Below are 27545 nucleotides of genomic sequence, written 5' to 3'. Positions count from 1 at the left end.
GTTAAGATCAGAGATACACACGGCTCAGTACAGCTGAAAAACCGAAAAACTAAACTTTGAAAATTTTGGTTTTTAGACAATTACTCAAAATTTCAACCTACAAATTGCGCCAACAAATAAGGAGGACTCCAGATGCGTCTATCGGTGTATACCTCTATCTGGAAAAATTCGGATTTTTTAAGTTATAGCCTTCATAAGTGTGATCAAATCTATTTCCTATAGGAAAACCGGTTTTTCAAGCTCAATAGTCACATAATACCTTCGGTTATCCTACTTGACCTTGGATGCATCAGACACTACTTCTCAATACGTTTCAAACTCATATTTAGTGATCAAATTCGGTAATACCGATTAGAAGGTATCTAGTTCCAAAAGTATAATCCATTTGATCATTATCGCCGAAATGGTTTATGTAGTTGTAGTGGTTGCGACGCTAAATTTAGATAGATTTATATAAAAATAGAGCAATACGAGTTCATTTACCGGCCATTAAAATAATTTTTTATTCTATTTCGAATAGAAAAAAAACTCTAGTGTACATTCGATGGACACTAGATCATTTGAGAGATAATCATAGAAGGCGACCATATATATCTTAACGTGGAATCGAGAAACAATACATTAAATTCCATTTAATTTATATACAGGTAAAATTTCGTAAATAATGGGCCATAGCTTAACGTCAGGTTCCTGAGGTAAAAATAGACCGATTTAAGCTTAGTTAGTTAGCTTAGATTTAAACTTATCTTAGTACAAATTTTATAATAACCGAGATACAGGATATCAAAGTTAAAATTTCTTTTATATATTATTGAATATTTCCTGACAGGTATGAGATAACAACATGAAATTTGGTATGTGGGGGTTTTTGGATCGAGAAAACTAAATTCCCTACCAATAATTATGTACTGCCCAGAGGGCGCCACATACGCCTTTCAGCACTCATTTATTACGTTCAAGTTTTTTTATACCTCACTCTGTGTAATTTTGACATTAAAATTTTTATTTTCCTATTATTTTTACTTAAAAAAGGTATACTTCTTTGATCTCCCTAAACTCAACCGTTTTCGAGATAAACGCATTTTAAATCTGCGATACACCATCATTTTTAGCATAATATTAGCATAATACAATAGCAGTTCTCAAGTTTATGTCATTGCATCGCAAATTCCATTTGAAGAAATTTGCGATACATTTTTGGATAATTTTATGGTTTTAAGTTATTTTTCGGGTGTAACTACAATGATATTATGCTAAAAATGATGGTGTATCGCAGATTTAAAATGCGTTTATCTCGAAAACGGTTGAGTTTAGGGAGATGAAAGAAGTATACCTTTTTTAAGTAAAACTAATAGGACAATAAAAATTTTAATGTCAAAATTATACAGAGTGAGGGATAAAAAAATTGAACGTAATAAATGAGTGCTGAAAGGCGTATGTGGCGCCCTCTGGGCAATGCATAATTTTTGGTAGGGAATTTAGTTTCCTCGACCCAAGAAACCCCCACATACCAAATTTCATGTTGTTATCTCATACCTGTCAGGAAATATTCGATAATAAATAAAAAAAAAGTTTAACTTTGACACCCTGTATCTCCAAAACGCCCCATTATTTTTGTCCGACAAGTGATCCAATATGCATTACACATGTAAAAGAACAGCACAAAATAAAAATGACATCTGTGGTAATAAATAAAAAATTTTCAGGAAATTGACATCTTCGACGCGTCCGACTGCGCATATGCCCCGTGAAAATTGTCCGACAAGGTTACCACATTATTGTAAAAATGTTTTATGGTATATTCTGATAAAATTAGCAATGTGGTAATAAATTTTTTATTTTCATAAATTTGACATATTTAGCGTGTCCGACGCGTCGTATGCCCCAATATTTTTGTCCGACAAAATTATTTTCGCTGTTTATACGATAAAAACCATTGATTAAAATAAAATGACCAATGTGGTTATAAATTTTTTTCTTGCATAAAATTGACAACTTCGTGACTGCTTGACAGACAAACGCCCCACTGCCATGATGCGCTAAGCTCGAAATTTGTCCGACTCCACCCAAATAACAAGTACAAAAAGTTTCAACGGTGTGGTCATAAATAATAATTTTATATGGGGGCCTAAGAACTATTAGTGTACGTGCTTAAATAAAAAAGATATATTTTTTGTATTCTCTAAGAGTTAGATATTAATATGTAAAACGTTTTTTGTTCATTTCTAATAAAGAATCTGAGAAAAAAATCTTGAAAAAATGCTTATTTTTGGCCTTCTAAAGTGTACTAGTACCTTAATTCGTAGAACAATTTTAACAATTGTTTTCAATAAAGATTTCAATCCTCTACAAATAGTTTCTTATGTCTTTTGATGTAGAATAATTAGCGAAGCAGGAATTCAACAGTTTAGAATTTTACATTGAGTTTCCTATGGCCCGTTCTCCAATTCACCACCCTGTATAACAAATGAACTATTAAACGAGTTAAAACAGTCTAAAAGGATGACATATAACAAAATATAGAACTTTAAAACTATTGTTTGGTTTTCAATGCTTTATTTGAAAACTGAAAATTTTATTATACAGCCAGTTTTCAACCGTATTCAATATCTGCAAGTTAATGTGGCATGAAAAATATAATAGCATTTCTGGTTTATTATTCCGCTGTAGTTATAGTAGTGTATTGTAGTACGTACTTACTATACACTACTACATACAAGCATTTATTGGGAAGTCAGTCGACATTCAAGGAACGTTTAATCAAGCGTAATGCTCTATTCAGAACTCTCTGAAATCGTTTGACATACGTAGTATATAGAGTTGTCCTTATATTGCCGACCTGTGTCAGCCGATGCCATTCCACTTCAATTATATATGAAATAGAGGCTCTTGAATTTAGGGCCGGATTAAGAGGTTACAAGTATTTGTTAGGTGTAATATAATAATATATTACTGTTTAATATCTCAATAGTTCATTAAAATATGGCTACAGGAAGGATTCAACTTGGAGTCAAAATGGAGGGAATTATATTTTATACAATTTTGATGTTCATTTTTTGATAAAATCAATATTTAAGGTCAAATGTTCGTTTTCGTTTATGGCCTGCTGCTCACTTATACCTCAACGGGCGTGTCATAGGCGTAGGATCTTAAATGTTCAAAAATGGTAAAAATCAAACAAATCAAAGTTGTATAATATTTAATTCTATCCATTTTTGTTTGCGTACATTTACATCGTAAAGTTAATAATATACGATAAAATTCAATAATTATACTTAGTCGCTTTTTCCCTCCTTAACTCACACGGAAAATATCGAAGACACGAAAAAATTTACAAAGAGCAAATTGTAGTAAATCGCCATTGCAACAATTTAAGTCTTTAACATTTTGGTCAAAACGGCAAACAGGTGTATGTTTTCAAAAAACTTTTGATAGTGTGTAAAAAATATATTTTATATCAGCTAAGTACTTTCAACACATAACGTGCCATCATCAGAGCTTCCTAAAAGGACATATTTAAGATCAGACAGTCTTTTCCAATTCTGTAACATTTTGACGAAAAGTTGAACATAAACGAGATGATAAATAGAAACAAATGTTATAAAACCAATCTTCGCGTGGTTTTACGCTCGCTTTTTTACCGCATCCGTACGACCTCAATTATTGATTTTAGCAAAAAAATGAAAGAGATCAAAATTGTATAAAATATAATTATCTCAATTTTTTAGGTACATTTATATCGTGAAGTTGATAGTAAACGAGATAGTTCAATAATTATGCTTTGTCACTATTTTTTCAATTCGGAAAATATCAATCGCACGAAAAACTTTGTAAAGAAGTCTTTAATATGTTTCTTGAAAAGTTGCAAATGGCGGAGAATTATTATACAATACCTACTGTATGAGATTTATAGGTATCACTGCATGAAATAATAATGAAAGCTTGTAATAGGTTCTTGAAATATAGAAAATGGTATATTGCCCCAAGTGAAGATCACACTGATAAGTTCGAGTTACGTGTTATCAAGCATATCATTTTTGATATACTTTCTAGATCGAGAGAAGATCAACCACTAGCTTTCCAAATAGCAAATGATTAAACGTCGAGTTTGTGTCCAAAATTGTCTGTAAGAGAGGGTCAACTAAGAAAAGAAATAGTTCATTAAAAACTAAAATTTGATATTCGATTTTGATATTTGAATTCGATTCGGAAAAGTATTAGAAAAGTTTGTGAACAAAATTCATGGTGGCCAAATGAAAATTGCATTTTCGCATAAGGAAAATGTTTTTCCAAATTTCATAGAAAATGAAAAAAATTCAACTCGGAAAATATCGACCGGAATCAGTTCAATTTTGTTACTCGGGGGGTTATCGACGTCGCTGAACACAAATACGATAACGACGATGATCCTTGAGTTACCTGGTGCTCAGGATGGACCTCGTCTTCTGGAGAATCATGTTAACACATTAACCGCCCAATTGAAAATTGTTTTTTTTTTTGCCTTCAGGCTCCACGTTTAGAATCTCAATGTTATTGTGAATTATATTTAACTCACATAACGCCTGGGCCAAACTGCGTGTGAGTTAAATACAACTGATGTGGCGTTCAATGTGTTAATTTCATTCTTAATTAGCTAAGAGTCATTAGGGAGCTGTCGAGCCCTCTGAACATAAATATGATAAAGACGATAATTCCTGACCTACCTGGTGCCCAGGGTGGACGTCGTCCTCTTGAGATTTATGTCATTTTCAGTCAAAATCAGTCGAAAGTCATTACTCGGGGATTTTCGAGGTCGCTGAACACAAATATGATAACGAATGCAATTAATATGGAACTTCAGGAGACGACGTCCACACTAGCCACCAGGTAGCCCGAGGACCATCATCTGTCTGTATCATATTTGGGTTCAGTGGCATCGGAAACCTCAGAGTAATGACTGTCAACTGATTTAAAATGAAAGTAATATGAATCTTCAGGAGATGAGGTTCACCCTAGGCACCGAGAGAGGACCATCGTCGTTATCATATTCGTATTTAGCGACCTCGAAAACCCCTGAGTAACAAAATGATCTCATTCCTGTCGATATATTCCTAGTTGCAAATTTTGCGTCTTCTATGCACTTTGGAAGCACATTCTCCTTATGCATAAAATGAAATTTTCATTTTACCTCAATGAATTTTGTTCACAAACTTTCCTGACACTTTTCCGAATCGAATGCAAAAAGTTGCATTGCGATTCATCTTGCTGCGGAAAATTGGTAAGTTTAGTGCTTCTTAGTGCTTCATTGCATCGCCTAACCTGATTATTTCGTGATATGTTTATTTTTTGGACAACACAAGTTAAATATGTTTCACACTGTTTTATTTGCTATTTCTAGATATCACCAACTATGTTAACTTTCAGAGTTACCAAGTAACCTTCCTGTTTTTATTGGACCAATTGAAACTGTCCAAACTTTTTGTAAAGTTCGCGTAATTTTTTACCTTGTGGGTATTTTTATTACTCGAAATGGGAATCCTGTCCATAAAATGCTGAAAATAACAACGCGGAAAATAATCAGTAACACACAAAAATAAATTTAGTTTTCATTAATTGAAATAGTCTTTGTATTGATTTCAAAGAGTTTTTGTCTCGTGAAAACAATATAATTTTTCTCTTCAATCAAGTGCCCATAAACAAAAAAGTAGGCGTCTCCAAAAATGTATTTCATATAGATTCTGATACACCTTGACTTGCAAAGAGTAGCCTAATGTTTGAGAAAATGCTCAGCCAAAAATATAAATACTGGTAATAATTATTGAAACAAAAATAAAACGAAAAAGATTAAAGAAAATACGCGTAAATGCTTATAAAAAAATGATACTGTTTATTTTGGTCAGGAGTACCCATAAAGGAGGGGACAAAACGTGGGATTAATAAACGCACCAAATAAGTTAAAAGATATTGTAGAAGAAAATTATGTCAACAAGAGAATACTGATGGCGAAAATAAAATTAATCAAAAACGAAACGTGGTCAATAAAATAGTTTACGGCGAAATGGGGAGGCAAGAAAAGAAGAGAAAACACATTTTTTAAAGAGCTACAATTAGAGATCGATAATGAAGAAGGGGATATAATTTTAATGAGCGACTTGAATGGGGGAGTTGTAAATAACAACGAAGACCTGCAGAAATGCAGGGCAAAGGAAGGCGAAGAGGTTTAAAAAAAAAGAGGGGAAAAGTAACAGAAATATGTAGAGAAAACAGGGTTGTCATAACAAAAACGGAATTTAAACATAACCAAACATACAAGAATAGCAGAAAACAGAACCGAAAAACCAGTAATATTAATAATTTTACACAAATGTAAAAAGAGGTAGAGATTGGAAGAGACGAGTGCTTGGTAATTATGAATCAAAAATAATAGAAGAAAAGAATAAGAGAAAATAGAAGAAGAAAAGTAAATGAAAAATAAAAAACCTTAAACTAAAATAAAAAAGATAGAGAAACATATATTAGGAAAAATTAGATAATATGTTAAAATATAGAGAACGGAACACAAATATAGAGTAAAAAGGCAAAAATCTGAAAAAATGCATAATAATAAAAGCGGAAGAAACATGCGATTGGGCAAAAATACCAAAAATATAAACATGAGAACATCCGAATGGTAGACAGAGGAGATACAAGCAAAAATAAAGAAAGAACAATTGAAGAGCTGCTTAATCTTACAAAAAAACTTACAAAGAAACACCAAGGAAGCCAAAATAGCAGTAAAAAATTAACGAGAGATCATGGAATAAATACGTAATCACAAAAAGAGGATTATAATACTTACATAGAAACACAAAGGAAGCCAAAATTGCAGTCAAAAAAATAAAGAGAAGTCATGGAAGGAATTTTTGCAAAATCAAAGACTCTTCTATGGTACTATAAAGCAGCTAAGGTAAAAGAAAGTATACAGAACAACGAATGTAAAAGATATAGACGGAAATATAATAACAGAAGATGAAAACATAGTGGAGAAATGGCGAGAATATTTAAAGAACTAACATAGAGGGATACGAAAATCTAGATGAACAAAGAGACATAAAAACTATATTAAATTAATATTAAATTATCTATCCTTAAGTGTTAGGAATTAATGCATATCAAAATTATGTTATGGATAAATAAATAAGTAAAATGTTACAAACATGTAGTTGAAATGTAGTTTTTTATATGACAATCTGTGGTTTTGTATGCTTTTATTTTTTTTTTAAATTATGTTAAAGACACGTCCAAATTCATCCCTGTTCAACTTATCCAATAACAATCTATTCAATAGATATTTCCATGAAGCATGTATCGTACGTGGTGTTGCTTTCATAATCGAGAAGGTAGATAGCACAGAGATGGACAAACATGCCATTGGTCTTGCTTACTGAAAGCACGGTGATTTGGTATACATAACGCACGACGTATACGCCATACACATACGCTGTCTGCAGTGTCTGCTGTGGTGTGTGCATGTGATCGGAGATATGGAAAGCCGATAGGCGTGTTGAATTTTGCATTAAATTTGCAAGCAGGGCTATGTTGATATCTGCGAGTAATGTAATGTGAGTTAAAATTGAATACGAAATTGTGCAATTTAAGTTACTACATGATAATGAAACGAAATTCGATACAAGGGGATACACTGGAAATATGTTACAATAGGATTTAATTTAATACTCAGTAACCACAGCAGCTTTCCCAAAATATCAAATTTCTAGCTTGCTTAACAAAAACTTTTTTACTGCCTCGTGGTTAAATGCCTAATTGGGTACCCTAGTAACGACAAGGCCGTAACTATTTGAAAGATATCTTAATTTAAGAAAAAAACGCATTTTACAAAAATAAGGAAAGTAAAATTATAAATACTTCAGAAATAAACATTATAAACTATTCAAGACAAGCTGCTGTGGCATTTGGAGTCATAAATATTTCCAGCAGCTTTACATTTGCCTTTATTTTACCAAAACCTGGTGGGTACTTCATACTTTACCCGGGTAATCCTAGAATTACCCGTTTACCTAATTTTACCCGTAACCTATACATTGCAAATCATGATTTGGGAGTGCTCCTTGTAACATTCAACGTATCTTGGTTTGTTTATTTCTATTGCATCTTTATTGTGATTTCTTAAGACTAAAGAACAATACAATTTATAAAGAATATAATTTTGTAAAAAATGGCTTTTATTAGAGTCTACAATTTAAAGACTGAAAAACCTTCAAAAAAAGAACTTGTTCCATCTTCTTGACTTCTTGTTTCTGATGGGCCATAACCAATTTTTGAATACTGATATTTGATACAATCACCTTTAAGATACTAGTCTTTTAGATACTAGACATAGACTATAGGTAAACTATGTTTAAAGGGAACCAGCAGAGAAGTGACCCTGTTTCTTCTTGTTCTGGTTCACATTAGTGTCCTACACCTTGATATCAGAACCCAGGAACAAATAAAAGTAGACCATGTGGACCAAGAATAGTACTTTTCTACAAATAACGACGAATGCATGCAAGAACTTTCATTCAAAGTTGTTCAGTTCTTTGTTTTATACACATTTTCCAATTTTTGGAGGTTCCGAAAAATATTTAAATATACACCTATCTATCATGTAAAAAGTAATAGTGTCTCTAAAGGAGTGTACGGAAAAGCAATGTATTTTAAAAGAAATTTCGTTGAACATAATTTTCCTCCTTTACAAAAAATGTATAACTGCTTTTGAGTTTATAAAAAATATGTCAAGAAGACATCAACCTGTACAGTTTGTAAGTTTAGGATATCATTTTTATTTGCGGCTACATTTATAATTTCTTCTGTATATTTCTTCTGTATACCTGTTTTCCTCGAAATACAAATTTAAGAAGAAGATTCAATTTCTCGGAATTTCGTATTGAGCGGAAAAGTCAATTCCTGTATGGGGTTGGGAGTCAATTTGCGTAGTATTAAAGTGGTTTTATAGAGCTCAGGAATCAGTTAAAATGCGCTTCTTAAAGATATATTATGTAGAAGATTTTCTGATTATGATTTTAAATACCTATTTATTTATTTATCTAAAAGATATCAATGGCGTAGGCGCAAAATTTCTCGCCAATGTGTATTTTTGAAAATGTTTAACGCAGAATGAAATATTATATTATTACCGAGGACCGAAAGTCGCTTAGAATCAAAAAAAGTTTGTTTTGAATGAAATATTTGAAATTAAAAATCACACTTTCTTTTTTTACCCGTGTAACTTATTCAAATAAACATTATAGAGGTTTTTAGGGACTTTCGGCCCTCGCCTCGGTAATAATGTAATGTTTTATTCTGCGTTCAAATTTTCAAAAATACCTATTAGTTTTCTCTGGGTTCAAAAAAACTGAATGCATTTAAAACACATTGGCGCGAAATTTTGCGTCTATGCCCTTAATATTCCTGACACATCGTAAATTATAAACAAATTTTAAGGTAGTAGTACACTTTAGAAGACCAAAAATAATCATTTTTTTTAAGAATTTTTTTCTCAGAACCTTTATTAGAAATGAACATAAAACTTTTTACATATTAATATCTAGCTCTTAGAGAGTACAAACAATATACATTTTTTCATTTATGCATGTACACTAATATTGCAGAGGGCGCAAAAGTCGAGGCCTCGAAAAATGATGGCGGACAGTTAATCTCAGGATTGGGATATCTGAAACAAAAATATCATACTGCATTTGAAAAAGGAAGGTTTCTTACGTGACAATTTACCACAATTTGACCAAAAATAAAAAATAAATATTTTTTAACCATGGAAAACTGAAGAAAAACGGGCGATTTTTTCACAAATTTTTTTTCAAATTTCCGTAAAATCTTTTCTTTGCGGAATTTTTCACCAGCGGTAGTAAATTATTACGTAAGGAACCTTCCTTTTTCAAATGCCGTCCAACTTTTTTGTTTCGGAGATCCCAATCCTGAGATTAACTGTCCGCCATCGGAACTACTTTTTTTCGAGGCCTCGACTTTGGCGCCCTCTACAATATTAGTGTACGTGCATAAATGAAAAAAGATGTATTTTTTGTATTCGCCAAGAGTTAGATGTTAATATATAAAAAGTTTTATGTTCATTTCTAATAAAGGTTCTGAGAAAAAAAATCTTGAAAAGATGCTTATTTTTGGTCTTCTAAAGTATACTAGTATCTTTATCTTTGCCTTTATTATTATTAATAAATTATACAATGTTTACAAAATACCGCAGGTGGTTGACTAACAAAGAAGAGCTTATAAAAATTTTTCAGGTCTAGATAGCTAAAACACTTCTTCTAGACACTTTTTAAATGCTGCTATTACTTTTGGGAACTATTTCTTTTTTTTGGTTTCGTACTATATTAATAAAATATTATTTATTTCAGGTTGGAAACTTGGCCAACGACGGATATAAACTGGGTCGACAGATGGGAACTTGCAGTAAGGAACCTCCAGATTTGCTCAAAAGTGGTAGTTGTGGGTTGTTCCGGTACGGAGGACCTACGGCACCATTCATTCATATCGCCATATCATTTTGTCTGTTGGTACCGAATTTACTTATGGAAGCAAAACTTATTGAAGCCGGATTTTTATCACAAGGTAAGGATAGTAATATATTTACTTCGTTATCTAAAACAGGTACAGAGGTGTTAAAAAGTCCTGCATCACCTTACCAAATACGCGGTCTGTCGTCGATTTTCCTTGTTCAGCATACTTCTTAATGAATCTAATTACTGTAGATTGATTACAGTTTACTGCGGATGCTATTTCGCGACTAGATTTGTCGTTTTTATGGTGAAAAATAATTTCAAAACGCTTTTTGTTCGATAATTTAGTTTGTTTGATCTGGGATGACATTTTGACCTTTTTATCAGAAATCAAATAGAGAATAAATGTGTTAGTGTAACTACAGTATTTATATAGTCAAAATATGTGGCAAATTTGTCATTAAGATTCAATTTAATAGTACTTTAACGACTTAATAATCACCTCATAATTTTCTCGGATTATGGGAAATCCCTTCAGTCAGATTATTTTAATCTTTTCTGTAGAATTTTGAGCTAGCAATTAAAAAAACATTAGTAAGTATACCGATAATGCTAATAACATGCACAAACTTAAAATAAATTATCGAAAATATACAAAAAACTTGTGTTAAACCTCAAAAACTATAAGGCGCTTAGGTGATGCAGGACTTTTTAACACCACTGTATATAGTTCACGATCCCTGAGAACTCATTAAGAAAGTTACACATTCCTCTTCTTTTTAAGGTGCCTTCTCCATTACTGAAGATTGGCTATAACTACAGCAAATTGCTCGCTATCTTGAGCTGTTCTTACTATTGAATGTGTATCCATGCCTGTCCAGTCTCTTACATTCTTAAGCCAGGAGTATTTTCTTTCCACTTTCCCTTCCATTGTGAGTCGTAAAAAGTTGTATTTTTCTCATCTGAAAATATGTCCTAGATAACTAGTTTTTCTGTTTTTTACAATATTTAGGATGTTGTTCTTAAGCTATTTCCTTGTGGCATTTTTATGATTAACTATTTAGATGGGAAATAAGCCACAATTAAATTGAAAAAAATAATTTTATTAACGTTTCGAAGCCCAAATCGGGTTTTGCTGTCAAAATACAAAATACTACTAAAATAAACAAAAATGTTGTTGCTAAGTAAAAAAATTCTTCTATTAATTTATTTAATCTGACTCATTTATATTGGCAATCCAGACGTATATTATACATTTTAAAGTAGAAGACTTTAAAATCATATCGCCAATATTTATGAGTTGCGTTCCTGGGACACTTTACTAAACGATAGTTTATTCGATTACATGAAATCAATCCCAACTCAAGAATATCCGTCACAAAAAAAATCGTAGCATGTGATCTGTCTTTAAAAAGACAACCAAATGCAACGATGACAGTAAAATTCTCGCGTTAGAGATTCCATAGTAAATCACGAGGGAAAACCAGGAAAAAACCTCGTGGTACTACTATCCCGACATCGTAAGTATTTGGTCTTACATTTAATTTACTTTCAAAAAATTAATACCAAATTCTGACTTTAATATGTTTAAATTATAAATAATATTAATAATATATAGATATACAATAAGTAATACTAAAATATAAAATTTGTACTAACTCGATATGTTATTGACATACTAATCGTGGTATTTTCTTTCTATTGACTTCCTCTTTCAGTATGGGTAACCACATCCTACTGCATTCTACCGAGGAATTTGGGACACAATTGGTTTCATTGTGTCGCGTGGATTTCAGAGTCCATGTTTTCACTCTCGGATGTCGGATATCCAAAGATTAGTTACGCGATAAGAATTAAATTTTAAATAAAATACAATAAAACGTCACTTGAACTCTTCTGTTTTGTAAATATCTTCTTTATTCGGACTTAATTTGACTTTGGCTGAGCCCTTGCTTTTTATTACTTTTGAGTAATTTACTTTTGAGTAAAATATATTTTTCCCCCTGATCTTTGCATATTTTTCGAAAGACGGCTGGAATTCGCTTCGCTCATTCTGCAAACCTTCACATACCTACCTTAAAATTGTACTTTTAACATATCATAAATAACTATTAATATCGACACAAACAATTTTATTTTTTTATTCAAACTGATATTTTGACATACCAATCTATCGGCTTAACAACAATATAATAACTGTTTGTTATATTTGTTGAAATAGACAAAATGCACACAAATAAAAGCTACAAAAAGACTAAAAGACACAAAACGACGTGCAAATAGTTATAATGGAATTTTCCGGTTCAAACGAGAATTAATCTAGATAATGAATTTTCACATGACCTGGTTTAGTTCCTAGCATATTTGTAACTCGCTTTTGTTGCCCGCCGCTTTCATGGAGATATCTTTTCGTAAAAGCGCTGGCATGTAATATCGGCAAAGTTGAAATTCTGTCTATTATGATAGCCTTTTTTTGTGATCATGTCACAAAAACCGTTTCCTTCTAATTTTCCAAATAGAAACAGCTCGTTTTGGGAGATATCCCAGAAACCGCACTTAGGGCTCCTCTTTGAGGAAGATCCGAGCGAACTAACCAAACAAAAAGGTCCGTTACCGCCTTTCGCCCTACCCGGTCTCCTCTAATTGAAAATGCTTTTCCGCTAACACCGAATATACACATTTAAGGGACGAAATTCGATGAACATGTTTTAGAATAATTGAACGAATTTACATGATTAAGAAGAAGAGTTCCATACTTACCAGCGACGTAGTGGATTCATGAAATTTAAAAGGTTCGTTAACAAAAGTGATCGGAAAAGTGGGTTTAGTGGTTTTGGTGAACTAGATTTTAAATTGTTTTATGATTTATGCTTTCACAGAATTGATTTTCTATATAACACAATGTCAATAATAAGTAATACAATATTATTATAAAGTTTTTTTGTTAAGACCTAGGTCATTTTTATAAAACATAATCATAAGATAATAGGATCATAATAGTTCCAGATGTCAGGGCATATAGAGGATTAACTTGTGGTAGCGATCACCATTTCCTTGGTATAAAAATTATCTTTCCGTACAAATATGAAAAACAGATAGAAGAAATGAAGCAATCTGAAGAGGAAATTACACAAATAAGATACAACCTAAATAGTTTAGAACAAGAAAGTGTGAAAATTTTATACAAAAAAAGACTCCCAATATTTCACCACGTTTTAACTTATTGTTTTTTATATTATAAAATAAAGTATAAAATAAAATACGGATTCATTAACAACCACTTGGTAGGTTGGTATACAAAGAGTATTGAGTAAGCCATTGATCAATACACTTTTTTAACTTTTCTTTTCGTCTAATCTATAATCAAAATATATTTCAAGCTCATGTTTAATTATTTAGATCAAATGGTCATTTTCAACAAATGGTAAAAATATATTTTAACTTCTTTAATTAGGTTTAAATCATTAATAAAGGTCTCTAACAATTCGTCTATATAATAGAAGATACAAACAATTTTATTATGTAACAATGATTAGCGGATAGTAATATAAGTAATCATACGATGAACGTTTAAATCCTATACTTGATTTGTAATGAGGAAACTATTAATACCAATCACGCTTACTCTCTCTCAGATCAGATAGACTTTTTTAACAAGCATACTTTATTTTCATTAATTTTGTAACCATCTGGTGGATAAATACGAGTATAAACTTCTGGTATATAATTCAGAAAATTTGTTTGAATATTCAGTTGTTAACATGTCGTATCCCAATTTTTTTATATACTCAAAAAATAATAACAACTTGAGAGTGCACATTGTCATTCAAGCTTCAGAAGAGTGTGATTCTTGATTTCGTGATAAATCTTTTGAACGCATTTGTCTATGCCTTTGAAATTACCATTCGATTTAATTGTATAAATCTATTTTACGTATAATCTTTGAATATTCAGGTTTATCCAGAATTTTACAGGTATAATTTCGTCGCCTTAATACCATAATTTGATAACTCGAAATTAGTAGTTCTGAGATACACGGGTTTAAAGATTTTAAAGATATTTGTGCTGCTACCATGATGTTGGTAAATAAGGAATTCACTCTGCAGCTCTAAAATACTCTTTCTTAACATTTTGGCTATTGGTCTATTTAGGAATACGGTGAAAATTTGTTTTCCGATATGGAAAACAACATGAAAAATTAAAGTTATCAACTTTTAGCACTACCATAATGTTAACATTTGGTAATGTCGTGCCAGGTTGCATCTAAGTAGGTAAACTTTTTAACAAAACTAATAGTTTAAGCATTATTTTGGTAAAATTTAGCTCTTTGCCATGGGGGTTGCCAGATCTGCTAACAATTCTCGAATTTTTGTATTAACATTAACCGAATAAACAGATAGCAATTACGTAGTAAGCTCAATGGTTTCAGAAAAACACGTGCTACAACTAGATAACTAGAGTTAGCTAGTTGTAGCATTCAGTGTATGTCGTATTCACGATTATTTCGATTAAACAATAACTTGATAACTTATCTTGTCAATTTTTAGCACTGTATATTAGGGGCATTTGAGTTTTATCAACTTTCGTCAATCATAAATAAATACTTAACCCGTTTGGAACGAGTTATCAAGTTTTTACACAATATGAAGGCAAATAAAATACATCTTGTGAACTAGTTGTCTCAAAAACGTCAATTTTGGAGTTATCAAGTTATAGTACTAAGGTCTAACTACAGGTCTTAGATGCCTTTGGGTTACACAAGTTTAACAAATTAATTACAATATTTAAACGCTGCCCTTTTCTACCTAATACAATATGTGCTAAATAGCAACCAAATTATTAAAATCGTCAAACAATTTTACGAAATTGAATCATGTACACTATGGACACTTTTCAATATACTTTTGCTGCTTTTTTTTTCTACGATTTCAGGCTTTATTCAACCACTTAGTTATTATACAATATACATATAACAGACCTAATTAATATACTTATACTGACTGATTCATCCGGAGGCAGACCTAGACACAAGGCATCTGTTTGTCGGATACCTGCCACTGATGTCAGTCAATATAATATACAATGTACATATAATTTATTAAATACACTGTCTATAATATGTATAAATTAAAGTAAAATATAAATCAAAACATTCAATAACAATAGCAAATCGATACATTTCTTTTTAGATTTTAACTGTTTATGTGATTTAGTTTTTTTTTTTTTTTTATTAGATGATTATTAGATGATTAGATGAAAGAGTAAAAAAGGAGAAAATACGAATTGGTTGTGCAAATCAAATTCAAACATTTTCAAATATTTTAAACATTTCCGGGTTACTGATAATTAAACTCTTTACTTCTTTACTAAATTTATGTCTTATATTAATTTCTTTTAAATGCGTTGGTAACATATTAAATAGTTTAGGACCATAATAGGAAAATGATCTCTGCGTCACAGTTTTTTTAAATAAATTAGTATTTAGATGTAGATTAGTAGCTGCTCTAGTAATTGAAGTTTTTTTATTGTTTTTTACTTTTGAAAATTGGGTCCTTAGGAGACATTGGTGTATATAAATTTGACGTATTTTGAATAATTTTGTTTCTTGGTAGAGTAGAGATGTTGAGTGTAATCTAGGTTTTTTAAATATTATTCTAAGTAAAATATTTTGTGTAGTTTGCAAATTTTTTAAATTAGTAGAGAATGCACCACCTCAAATAGTTATACAATATCTTAGAACTGATTCAACTAATGAATTATACATCATAATAAGATTGGACTTAGATAGGATGAACCTTACTTTATAAAATTTATGTATTAAAGCTCTTATACGTTTAGAGACATAGGTAATATGATGTGACCACCTTGTGTGATGATCAATCATAACACCCAAATATTTTATTACAGGGGTTTGTTCTAGTATGGGGCAATCACATATATTATCTTTACATCTGGGATTATGCAGTCTAATCTTTAAAGATGGTTGGTCCGTAACTGTTGGGGAAAATGTTACATATTTTGTTTTCTCGACATTTAAAGTTAAAAGATTATGATTTAGTCAAATTCTAATATTTTTAAGACAAACCTCTGTCGCAAAATGCACTTCTTCCCAAGTATTTCCTGTAATTATGAGTGCAGTATCATCTGCGTAACATACCAACTGTCCCTCAAAATTCTGGATTGTTGCAATACTATTTATGTATACGAGAAATAAAATAGGTCCTAACACCGTTCCTTGTGGTATCCCCATCTGAACATTAATATTAGTGCTTATTTTGTCACCGATTTTAGTTTGCTGCGTTCTGTTTGTTAAATAATTTTTAAAAAGATCTAATGCAATACCCCGAATACCATAATTATTCAATTTACCTAACAGTTTGGCATGAGATACCGTGTCAAAGGCTTTAGCCAAATCCAGAAAGACTGCTAGGCATTTTTTAGAATTATCGAGAGCTTTAATTATTGTTTCAACTAGATTCAATGCGGCATCTTCTGTACAGGATTTTTTTCTGAAACCGTATTGAATTTTAGAAAGAACATTATGCTGATCCAGAAAGCTAACCAATCTATTTGTAAATACTTTTTCAAATAATTTAGCAAAGTTATTTATTACAGATATCGGTCGATAATTAGTTAGTTTATTTCTAGAACCGCTTTTGAAAATGGGAGAAACTATAGATTGCTTCCATTGCGTAGGTATTTGTCCTGTTGAGAGACTGAGATTTATTATATGGGTTAATGGGCCCAATATATTAAGATGAATATATTTTATTAATTTGCTACTAATCTTATCGGGACCAGGAGAACAATTATTCTTTAAATTAGATATCAAAATAGTTATTTCGGCCTGCGTTACCGGTTTTAAGAAAATAGACGATTCTATATAAACATCTCTCAACAAATTATCAGGTAAATTTGAATTTTCTATTTTATTTGCCATTTTCATTCCTAAGTTTATAAAAAAATTATTAAACACATTTGCCTTATCTGTATTATTTTTAACGCAGTCCCCATTTTCATTAACAATATCAATATTAGAAATATCTAGTGTATTTTTACTTCCTGCAACCTCATTAATAATATTCCATAATTTTTTAGTATTCCCATGAGTACCGTATAATTTTTGTTTATAGTAAACATTTTTCTGTTTTTTTATTAACACATTAAGTTTATTTCTATATTCCTTATACTGTGCTTCTAGAATGGGTGTAGGCGTTTTATTTAGTTGTTTTTTGAGGATATGACGTTTATGAATGGATGTTATTATTGCCGTAGATATCCATGGTTGTAATTTTTTGTATTTGTTATTTTTGTTGACAACAATTTTAGTGAAAGAGTTTGTAATTGTGTTTAATTTATTAATGAAATTGTTGTAAGAAATTTGAACATTATTATTATTAATTACTTCAGATCATGATTCATTTTTTAAATAATTATTTATTTTTTTAAAGTCAATTTTTTTGTTGTAATTTTTTTCTTTATGTTCTGTATTTATACTGTCACAGCTTTTAAAGGATATCAAAACAAATGGCGAAAAATGATCTGTCATATCGGTTTGAAAAACTATCGAATCTATATCAATTTTACTTTCTATATTATTAGTTTTCCTAATAAATATATGATCTATGTTGTCTTAGAATCAGAAGTAACTCTTGTAGGTTTATTTATATAAGAGATGAAACCATATGTATTTAATATGTTTAGATACCTAGTTGTATCGGGTGTATAGGATTTTAACAAGTCGATATTTATATCACCTACATAAACTTCAAGATGTTGCCAAACTTTATTAGCCAGTTTATTTATTATGCAATTAACATAACTTTAATTTGAACGTGTACAACATACTTTTAAAGGTTTTCTGACCCATAATCTGTGTAATTTTTCTTTACTTGACATTTCCATTATAATAGAACACGGCATTAATTTCGTATTTGGACAGTTAGAACTGTGCTGATTAATTTATAGACTTCATTCCTCTTGACTACTTTCTATATTTCTAATATAGATATTACATGAGATATACATCTAATGTTTCATATTTGTTATACATATAGTACACGTTTTTAATACATGTTTTTGTTTACACAAATAATTGTTCACACAAAAAATACATTTCCCGTTTAAACAATAATAATAATCAAATACATTTAAATTTTTTCTTCTCTCTTCCTGTTGCAACTCTGAATCATAACTTTTACATTAGTATGATAAGATTGATCCAAAAGATGGCATAACCCAGACATCCAAAGTGAAAGTTCTCCTACAACACCAAATTGTTCTATATGGTCCACATAATGTTCAGAGAAAAGTCACACCATTTTGAGCGTCGGGTTTGGTGGGGAGATGGGGGAGAAATCGGTAAATTCGTAGTTTTTTGCGTTTTTCGTCAATATTTCTAAACCTATGGCGTTTAGCATGAACAACTTTCTATACAAAAATGTTCTACATTAAATTTGAAATAATAAAGGTTCAATGCATAATCCCTCTAAAATGAACGGTTCCAAAGTTACAGGTAGTATAGTATAATTGATCCAAAAAAAGACCTAACCCAGACATCAAAAATAAAAGTTTTCCTCCAACACCAAATTGTTCTATATGGTCCACATATGGTTCAGTAAAAAGTTACACCATTTTGAGCGTCCTGTTTGGGGGGAGATGGGGAGAAGTCGGTAAATTAGTAGTTTTTTTTAAGTTTTTCGTCAATATTTCTAAAACTATGCTTTAGTGTAAACAATATTCTATACAAAAATGTTCTACATAAAATTTAAAACAAAAAAGGTCCGATACATAATTGTTCTAAAATCAACGGTTCCAGAGTTACGGAGGGTGAAAAGTGGAGGTTTTCGATACTTTTTATATTGTTTCGGCGATTGATGATGATTTTGGGTGGTGAGGTTGACGTTTCTTCAAGGGCTTATCACTAACATACCATCGGCCACTGAAATAGCAAATTTGATTTATATAACCCAATCCTGTTAAAGAAAATCAGTAGGAAATTGCCCAAGAAATATAAAAAGTATCGAAAACCTCCACTTTTCACCCTCCGTAACTCTGGAACCGTTGATTTTATAACAATTATGTATGGGACCTTTTTTGTTTTAAATTCTATGTAGAACATTTTTGTCTAGAAAATTGTTTACGCTAAAGCATAGTTTTAGAAATATTGACGAAAAACTTAAAAAACTACTAATTTGCCGACTTCTTCCCTATCTCCCCCCCCCCCCAAACGCTCAAAATGGTGTAACTTTGTACTGAACGATATGTGGACCATATAGAACAACTTGGTGTTGGAGGAAAACTTTTACTTTGGATGTTTAGGTTAGGCCTTTTTTTGGACCAATTATAATATACTACCTCCGTAACTTTGAAACCGTCCATTTTAGAAGGATTATGCAGAGCCTTTTTTATTTAAAATTTAATGTAGAAAATTTTTGTATAGAAGGTTGTTTATGCTAAATCGTAAAGTTTTAGAAATATTTACGAAAAACGTAAAAAACTACGAATTTTGCGATTTCTCGCCCCCCCCCCCTCTCCCCCCCCCTCTCCCCCCCCCAAACCCGACGCTCAAAATGGTGTGACTTTTTTCTGAACATTATGTGGACCATATAGAACAATTTGGTGTTGGAGGATAACTTTCACTTTGGATGTCTGGGTTTGGGTCTAGTTATACCGTACTACATGTAATGTAAATGAGTCACTAAAAAATAAGCAGTAAATTTAAACCGCGCATCCACCAGAATTTATATACATAGTTTTCCTTCTATCATACATACTTTTTATTTTAAAATTCTTCTAAGCTCAAAAAGTTGATTAATAGCAAGCTGAAAATTGGTTAATAGCTTAACGGTGTCTAGTTGGACAAACTTTGATCTATGGGAACACTGGAACAGGAAAAGTTTTAATTTTGAAAGGTGATTTTAAGTGTGGAACGTGTCATCCCGATAAGTTTATCATTGTGAAAACTAGCAGGTTGTTTTTAAGTTTATTCAATAGCAAACTTTATATAATGTATGAAAAAATGTTTGTCCTACAGATATGTTGGGTATTTTAATAAGCCCGACACGTGGAACATGTCAATTGACAGGTGTTATGTTGGTGGTAAATAGCAGTCTGATTTTTGCATGAGATTTAATAAAAGGGTAACAAATCAAGTTCTGTCCGACAAAATACATTTCGTATGTCTATCGTGTCTGTCGGACGATTTCGTAGTCTGATATTCTAAACCTGTAACCAGTTCCTCAATTAAAACTTCCTCGGTTCCATTGTTTCCGTACATCAAATTTGTCCGACTAGACACCAAGTTATTAACAAATTTTCAGCTTGCTATTAATAAACTTTTTTTCGTACGCATGATCCAAGCCTATTGCCTGGATACATTGAACCTTTCTATGCAATTGAAGTTTCACCATTTAATGCAATTCAGTTTTGAATTATTAAGGATATTATGGACATACAGGTCGCTGGAAATAAGAATAAGGAAACGCTCTATATTCAAGATATTATATTATAGCGGCCTGTGTACAGGTTAGAATTCAAGTGTATTCTTAAGTTTCTGCATCAGTTTCGATATATTAATATTTAACTAAAAAGGGACAGAAGTAATATTTTTAAAGAACTCATACAGAAGTAAAAACTTCGAGATGTATTCTGGTATAAAATCGTTTATTTAAAAAACTATCTAAAATGTCATGGATTGCAAAACGTTTTCGTTCTAATACAGAACATCTTCAGTGCATCCTGCCGAGTAGTTTGAAACTAGCACACTGTATATAGTGGTAACCCCATCATATATGGTTTACATAATATAATTTACTAAAATTTTATGACTACAAGTCGATGTTAATAGATATAATGGAACACATGCTAAAAGGGTGCCATGCTTCCCTGCTCGAAGGTGCTAGGTACTTGCCAATTCAATGGGCAGAGACCAACTCTTATATTATGTAAACCATATATGATGGGGTTACCACTATATACAGTGTGCTAGTTTCAAACTACTCGGCAGGATGCACTGAAGATGTTCTGTATTAGAACGAAAACATTTTGCAATCCATGACATTTTAGATAGTTTTTTAAATAAACGATTTTATACCAGAATACATCTCGAAGTTTTTACTTCTGTATGAGTTTTTTAAACTATGGTATACAGCCAACTATTGGGATTTTCCCATTGATTTTTTTTTTAATATTTTTAATCTACATACTTCCTAGAAATAATATAGATTGTACAGTTGTGTTACATCTAATGCTGGAAATAGTAAATTTATAATGTATAATATTTTGTACAATTTACTGAGCATTTGTTAGCAAAAAACAATTTAAACAATCATTAAGTTAATGCACGAGACGTAATTTTCTCGAGAAACCATCAAGCCACCCTTCAAACTGCTGCAAACATTTCAAGTTTCATTATGTAGGCATTTTACCGATTACTAGCCATCAAGCTTGGCTTGAGTAATGTTGCCCACCGCAGATACACGCAGAAGGAGACGGAAGATTGAGAGAACCCTCTAACATGCCTCATGCCTCTAACCGAAAATCAATATTATCTCCATTGCCTACCCGATTTTACATACATGCAAGTGATTAGCATGATTACATGATTTTTAAAATATCTAGATATACAGGGTGTAACGGAAAGGTAGCTCCTAAATTCAATAGAATATTCGGGGATCAAAAATATACTTGAGAGCAAAATAATCGACTCACTTGCTGAATTGTACACGTTAGAAGTCTCGAATTTCCTAAACCTGTTGTCCGATTCGAGTGATTTTTTTTAGTATGTTACAGCCTTATTATTTAAAAAAAATCGATGTAGCATTATTATTGCTAGACAGGTAAAGGTCATTTTATACCTGGTGTAACAATCATAGGGTGTTTTTTGTAAACGTACCTAACTTTTTTATTATCCAACATAAGCAAATGAGTCAAAAAAGAAAATTTTAATAAAGCCTAAGCTTACAATTGAATTTTATTTTAAATATTTTTTATATTCTAGAATACTCCACAGGGTGTTCCGAACTTCAAGAAAAAACACAGTATGATTGTTACACCCGGTATAAAATGACCTTTACCTGTATAGCAACAATAATATTACATCGATTTTCTTAAATAATAAGGCTATAACATACTAAAAAAAATCACTCAAATCGGACAACAGGTTTAGTCAATTCCACGTGTACAATTATTCAACAAGTAAGTCGATTATTTTGCTCTCAAGTGTAGTTCGTTTGAACCTAACTTATCTTAGTACAAATGTGCACATAAGAAAAGTTACAGCCCTTTGAATTTACAAAATAAAAACCTATTTTTTCGAATTTATCGAAAACTGTTAGAGATTTTACATTAAAAATGAACATGTATGTGTCTTTCTTATGTCAGAAACATGTTAAAAAAAGCAGGTACCATTAAATGCAATGTTTAAAAAAAATTCCCCTTAGCACTTTTCGATAAGCAAGTTTTTATCGAGATTCGGCTTCCTTTGTCATATTATGTTTCAATATTTCTGAGCAACTAACAAAATATAAATTGTAAATAAATTTATATTAGGTATTACCAGGTCTCTATAATCTTACTTTAACCATTTACAAATATGTGGTGGATTTTACAAATGTTTAAAATATCTCGATAAAAAGTGGCTTATCGGAAAAGTTTTAAAAACATTTAGACAAGGAGAAAACGGCGGGTTCGTTGGAAAAAATATTCTCATGAGATTTTTTTGCATAATCACATTTGTAATACACCCCAGAACAAGGTTCGAGAAGTCGCCCACGAGAAAAGTGGTCCAAATTTTTTTTAATCAAATTGCAAAAATTTTTATTTTTGGTCTGGAAATTTTTTTTTAGGTTTTTTAGACCATTCTGGACAAAAAAGGTCTCCTTTTTTAAGACTTCGGTTATAAGAACTCGGTTAAAAATTATTATTGTGACGGTTAGATAGTGAATAAATCAAAGTTTAAAGCCTCCCCCTACGTGATCCTGAAGAAATTTGTGTCATTAATTTATTACTAAGCTGTTATTTTTAATTATTAACAATAAGCCGTAAGAGCGTATTGCTGTAAATGTGAGTGCGAGTAAGATGCCGCATTGGAGTGCCGGAATGGCATCCCTGTCGCACTTACCATAGACGGCCGCCTAATACGTGCTGGCACTCATTATTATTACTTAAAAATAACAGCTTAGTAATAAAATTATGACAAAAATTTCTTCAGGATCTTGTAGAGGGGGCTTTAAACTTTGATTTAGTCACTTTCTAACTTTCATAATAATAACTTTTAACCAATTCATTAAGCCTTGAAAATCGCCATTTTTAGTTTTTTTTTTCAATTTTAAATTGTTTATAACTCGGAAACGATCAACTTCAGAGAAAAATTACAAGACCTTTTTTGTCCAGAATGGTCCAAAAAACCTAACAAAAATTTGTACGGGCCAATAATATTGATTGTTTGCAATTTGATTAAAAAAAATTGTTAAAAAAAATTGGACCACTTTTTACGTGGGCTACTTCTTGAACCTTATTCTGGGATGTCTCACGAATGTGATTATGCAAAAAAATCTCATGTGAATATTTTTTCTAACGAACCCGCCGTTTTCTCCTTGTCTATTGCGTTTACTAACGGTAACATAATAATAATTAAATTGGAATGTACACAAACATTGGGGGGGGGGGGTTTAAGGGTACAAAAACCACATAAAATTTTTTGTGGGGTTCACAAATTTTCACTTTCCACTTTCACAAATGTCCACTTTCCATATAAAATCTCGAATAGTTTTTGAAATACTGAAAAAAATCTATTTTCATTTTGTAACTTCAAAGGGCTGTAACTTTTTTGATGTACATACATTTGTACTAAGGTAAGTTAGGTTCAATCGAACTATTTTTGATCCCAGAATATGTGATTTATGTAATGCCCACCTTTTCGTTACATTTTGTATATTTTCTAATTGGGCAACTGGTTTTATTTTACCTTCAAATAGTCTATAGGCAAAGGGGGTTTCGTGGATGATTGAGGTCCATGAGATTTTACAACTGATTTTTATGTCTTTTGACCCGCTGAATCCGAATCTTCAACATAATAATAAGTTAGAATTTTTGGGCAGAAAATTGTTGTTAGTAGTTTATTTTTTAAATTCTTATAACTAATAAACAAATAAATAATACCCTTTTTTCAAATTATGTCTGGTTTCTTTAAAAAAAAAACACCAAAAAAAAATTAAAATCGGTCCATTAAAAGAAGAGATTTTCCAAATTTATTATTAAAAAATTTTGCTTATAACTTTGCTTTTACCTAACGTAAAAGGATTTAAATTATCTCATTTTAAAGCTATGTCTATATGTAAGCTTACAAATAAATTTGGAAAAATTAAATGTTATCAATTTTTGACGAAGTTATACAGTGAGCACGTAAAGGTTAGAATAAATTCATTTTCTCACGAATTAACGAGTTTACGATTTTTGGCATATATATCATACTAGTGGCGTCACCCATCTGGGCGTGATGACGTCATCGATGATTTTTTTAAATGGGAATAGGGATCGTGTGATAGCCCATTTGAAAGGTAATTTAATTCTATATTCAATAATGTAAACATTTACATAATTATTTATACAAGTTGTCCAAAAGACATTTTTTCTAATTAAATATATTAACATAAAAAGAAGAATGCATGTAATTTTTTTAGTCAAAAATACATTTTACTGCACTCAGAAAACATAAAAAAAATGTTTATTTTCAAACTGTCAAGAGGAAGGTGGGTGGCGGCTTTAATATTGAATTTAGGCAACATTATTTCCTGTTTTCTGATAGCAGTAAAATGTATTTTAAGTTAAATAAATTACACACATTCTTCTTTTTATGTCAATAAATTTAATTAAAAAAAATTTTTTTTGGACACCCTGTATAAACTAATGTTTAAATTACTGAATAGAGAATTAAATTACCTTTTAAATGAGCTATCACACCACCCCTGTTCTCATTAAAAAAAAATCATCTATTACGTCATCACGCCCAGATGGGTGACGTCACTAGTATGATGCATATGCCAAAAAGTCGCAATTTAAAAATAAAAATTGACCTGTTTCGGGATTTTTTCCAAAATTGTCCGTTCTCGAGAAAATGAATTTATTCCAACCTTTACGTGCTCACTGTATAACTTTAAAGTGTGAAATTTAGGTGTAAAAAAACAATAAATATTGTTTATAACGATTTTCGGTATTATGAGGTCAAAACATTAATTTTATGTTAATAAGACTATAATAAAATGGAAAACGAACATATTGAGCTTTACAAAACTAATTTTGATGCAGTCTTTGCAAATATACAGTAATTTGAAATTGGCGCAGCTTATGCGCTGAACTCGTACCTATGTTTCTGCATGTTTTTTTTTTTTGTTACATTTGCAAAAGGAGCAACATTTAACTCCTTAATAAATGCATTTACATGCATTTCTTGTACATACAGTATCTGTACAATTTAATACCAATTCATACACTGGCTGTAAAAGTATTTCAACCTATCTTACTGTTATAATCGGAACCTGAAATTAACCAGATCAGGTAGTACCTTACAAAAATTTTCTTCATAAGCTAGAGTTAAATTGTGTATCTCTTGTATTCGTACCCACACTATCTCGTATTCAAAAAGTCTTTGAAGATAATTTAAAAAATAATAATTTTAGAAAAAGGTAGTGTTAGGACCATCAGCTGGGTCAATTTCAATTTACCGTACTTTAGCGAAAACTACATGAAAATGAGTATAATGAAGCTCAAAATGTTCGTTTGCCATTGTACGATAGTCCTCATTAACATGATACTAAATTTTTTAATCTCATAATATCGACAAATAGTTAAAAACAAATTCGATTTAAAATATACCTATGAAGTACTTAAACTATTTTTAGATTAAGCAATAGCAAATGTAGGTATAAACAAAAATGTCTGAGTCGATAATATGTAATTTTTTTAAAATATATTTGCAGTATCTCGGCTTCTAATCGGCCGATTAAAATTTTTCAAATTTTGCTTGGTTTGATTTTTTAAAAGACACACAACATGATCTGAAGGAAAGGTATACATATATTTATTATAAAAATAAAAATGTATACGAGTTTTATTCAGTTGCAATGTAAAGGCAAAACAATCTTATTTTTCACTTAGAACAGAGAGCGCAAACCAGCACTCTAAATCGACGATTTTCGACTCTTATTGGAGTCACTATCGGAGAGGTGTAGGTCTGCTGCTCTCTATTCGAAATGACCAACCATGAAAGCTTATCCCCACATTGCAACTGACGTGTATGGATTAGGTGACTAGCGTCATCTGGCAATTGAAAGGTAAAGTTTTCAATCCTAATAGCAGCATAATAATATTGAAAAATATTAAAAATATTACTAAAAAATTTTTCAATTGAAAACTTATTGGTCTGTTTCCCTGGTGACACCTCCAAAGCTTCTACAGTATGCAAGCCAGATGGATGGACCATATTTCACTTTTATTATTTCTACTATTTCACTATTTCTACTTCGGCCTACGCATCTCCGAAGATGACTCCAATAACAGTCGAAAATCGTCGGTTCAGAGTGCTGGACTGCGCTCCGTATTCTAATTGAAAAATAAGATTGTTTTACCTTCACATTGCAACTGAATAAAAATGGTATACATTTTTATTTTTATTAGTATTACTCCTATATACATACTTGCATATTGTAGAAGCTTTGGAGGTGTCACCAGGGAAATAGACCAATAAGTTTTCAATTTAAAAATGTTTTTGTAATATTTTTAATATTTCTCAATATTATTAATGTTGCTATTAGGATTGAAAACTTTACCTTTCAATGGCCAGATGACGCTAGTCACCTAATCCATACACGCCAGTTGCAATGTGGGGATAAGTTTTCATGGTTGGTCACTTCGAGTATGGAGCAACAGGCCTACGCCTCTCCGAAGATAACTCCAACATAGTCTAAAATCGTCGGTTCAGAGTGCTGGACTGCGCTCCGTATTCTAAGTGAAAAATAAGATTGTTTTGCCTTCACATTGCAACTGAATAAA

At 31.2% G+C, this 27545-nt stretch overlaps 1 protein-coding gene across 1 annotated transcript in view; it reads left to right on the top strand.

Annotated features, from left to right (window-relative positions):
* LOC114331856 (protein tincar) overlaps positions 1 to 27545 on the top strand; it is an 841442-nt gene that overhangs the window by 436521 nt on the left and 377376 nt on the right. Inside the window, exon 4 of the mRNA XM_050642976.1 lies at positions 10392 to 10605. Coding sequence (XP_050498933.1) covers positions 10392 to 10605 — 214 coding nt within the window. The remainder of the gene's footprint in view (positions 1 to 10391; positions 10606 to 27545) is intronic.

This window comes from Diabrotica virgifera, chromosome 2, assembly GCF_917563875.1.
Source record: "Diabrotica virgifera virgifera chromosome 2, PGI_DIABVI_V3a".
Classification (NCBI taxonomy): domain Eukaryota; kingdom Metazoa; phylum Arthropoda; class Insecta; order Coleoptera; family Chrysomelidae; genus Diabrotica; species Diabrotica virgifera.
Note: the sequence above shows the minus strand (reverse complement) of the source record. Positions and strands in the feature narration are given on the sequence as shown.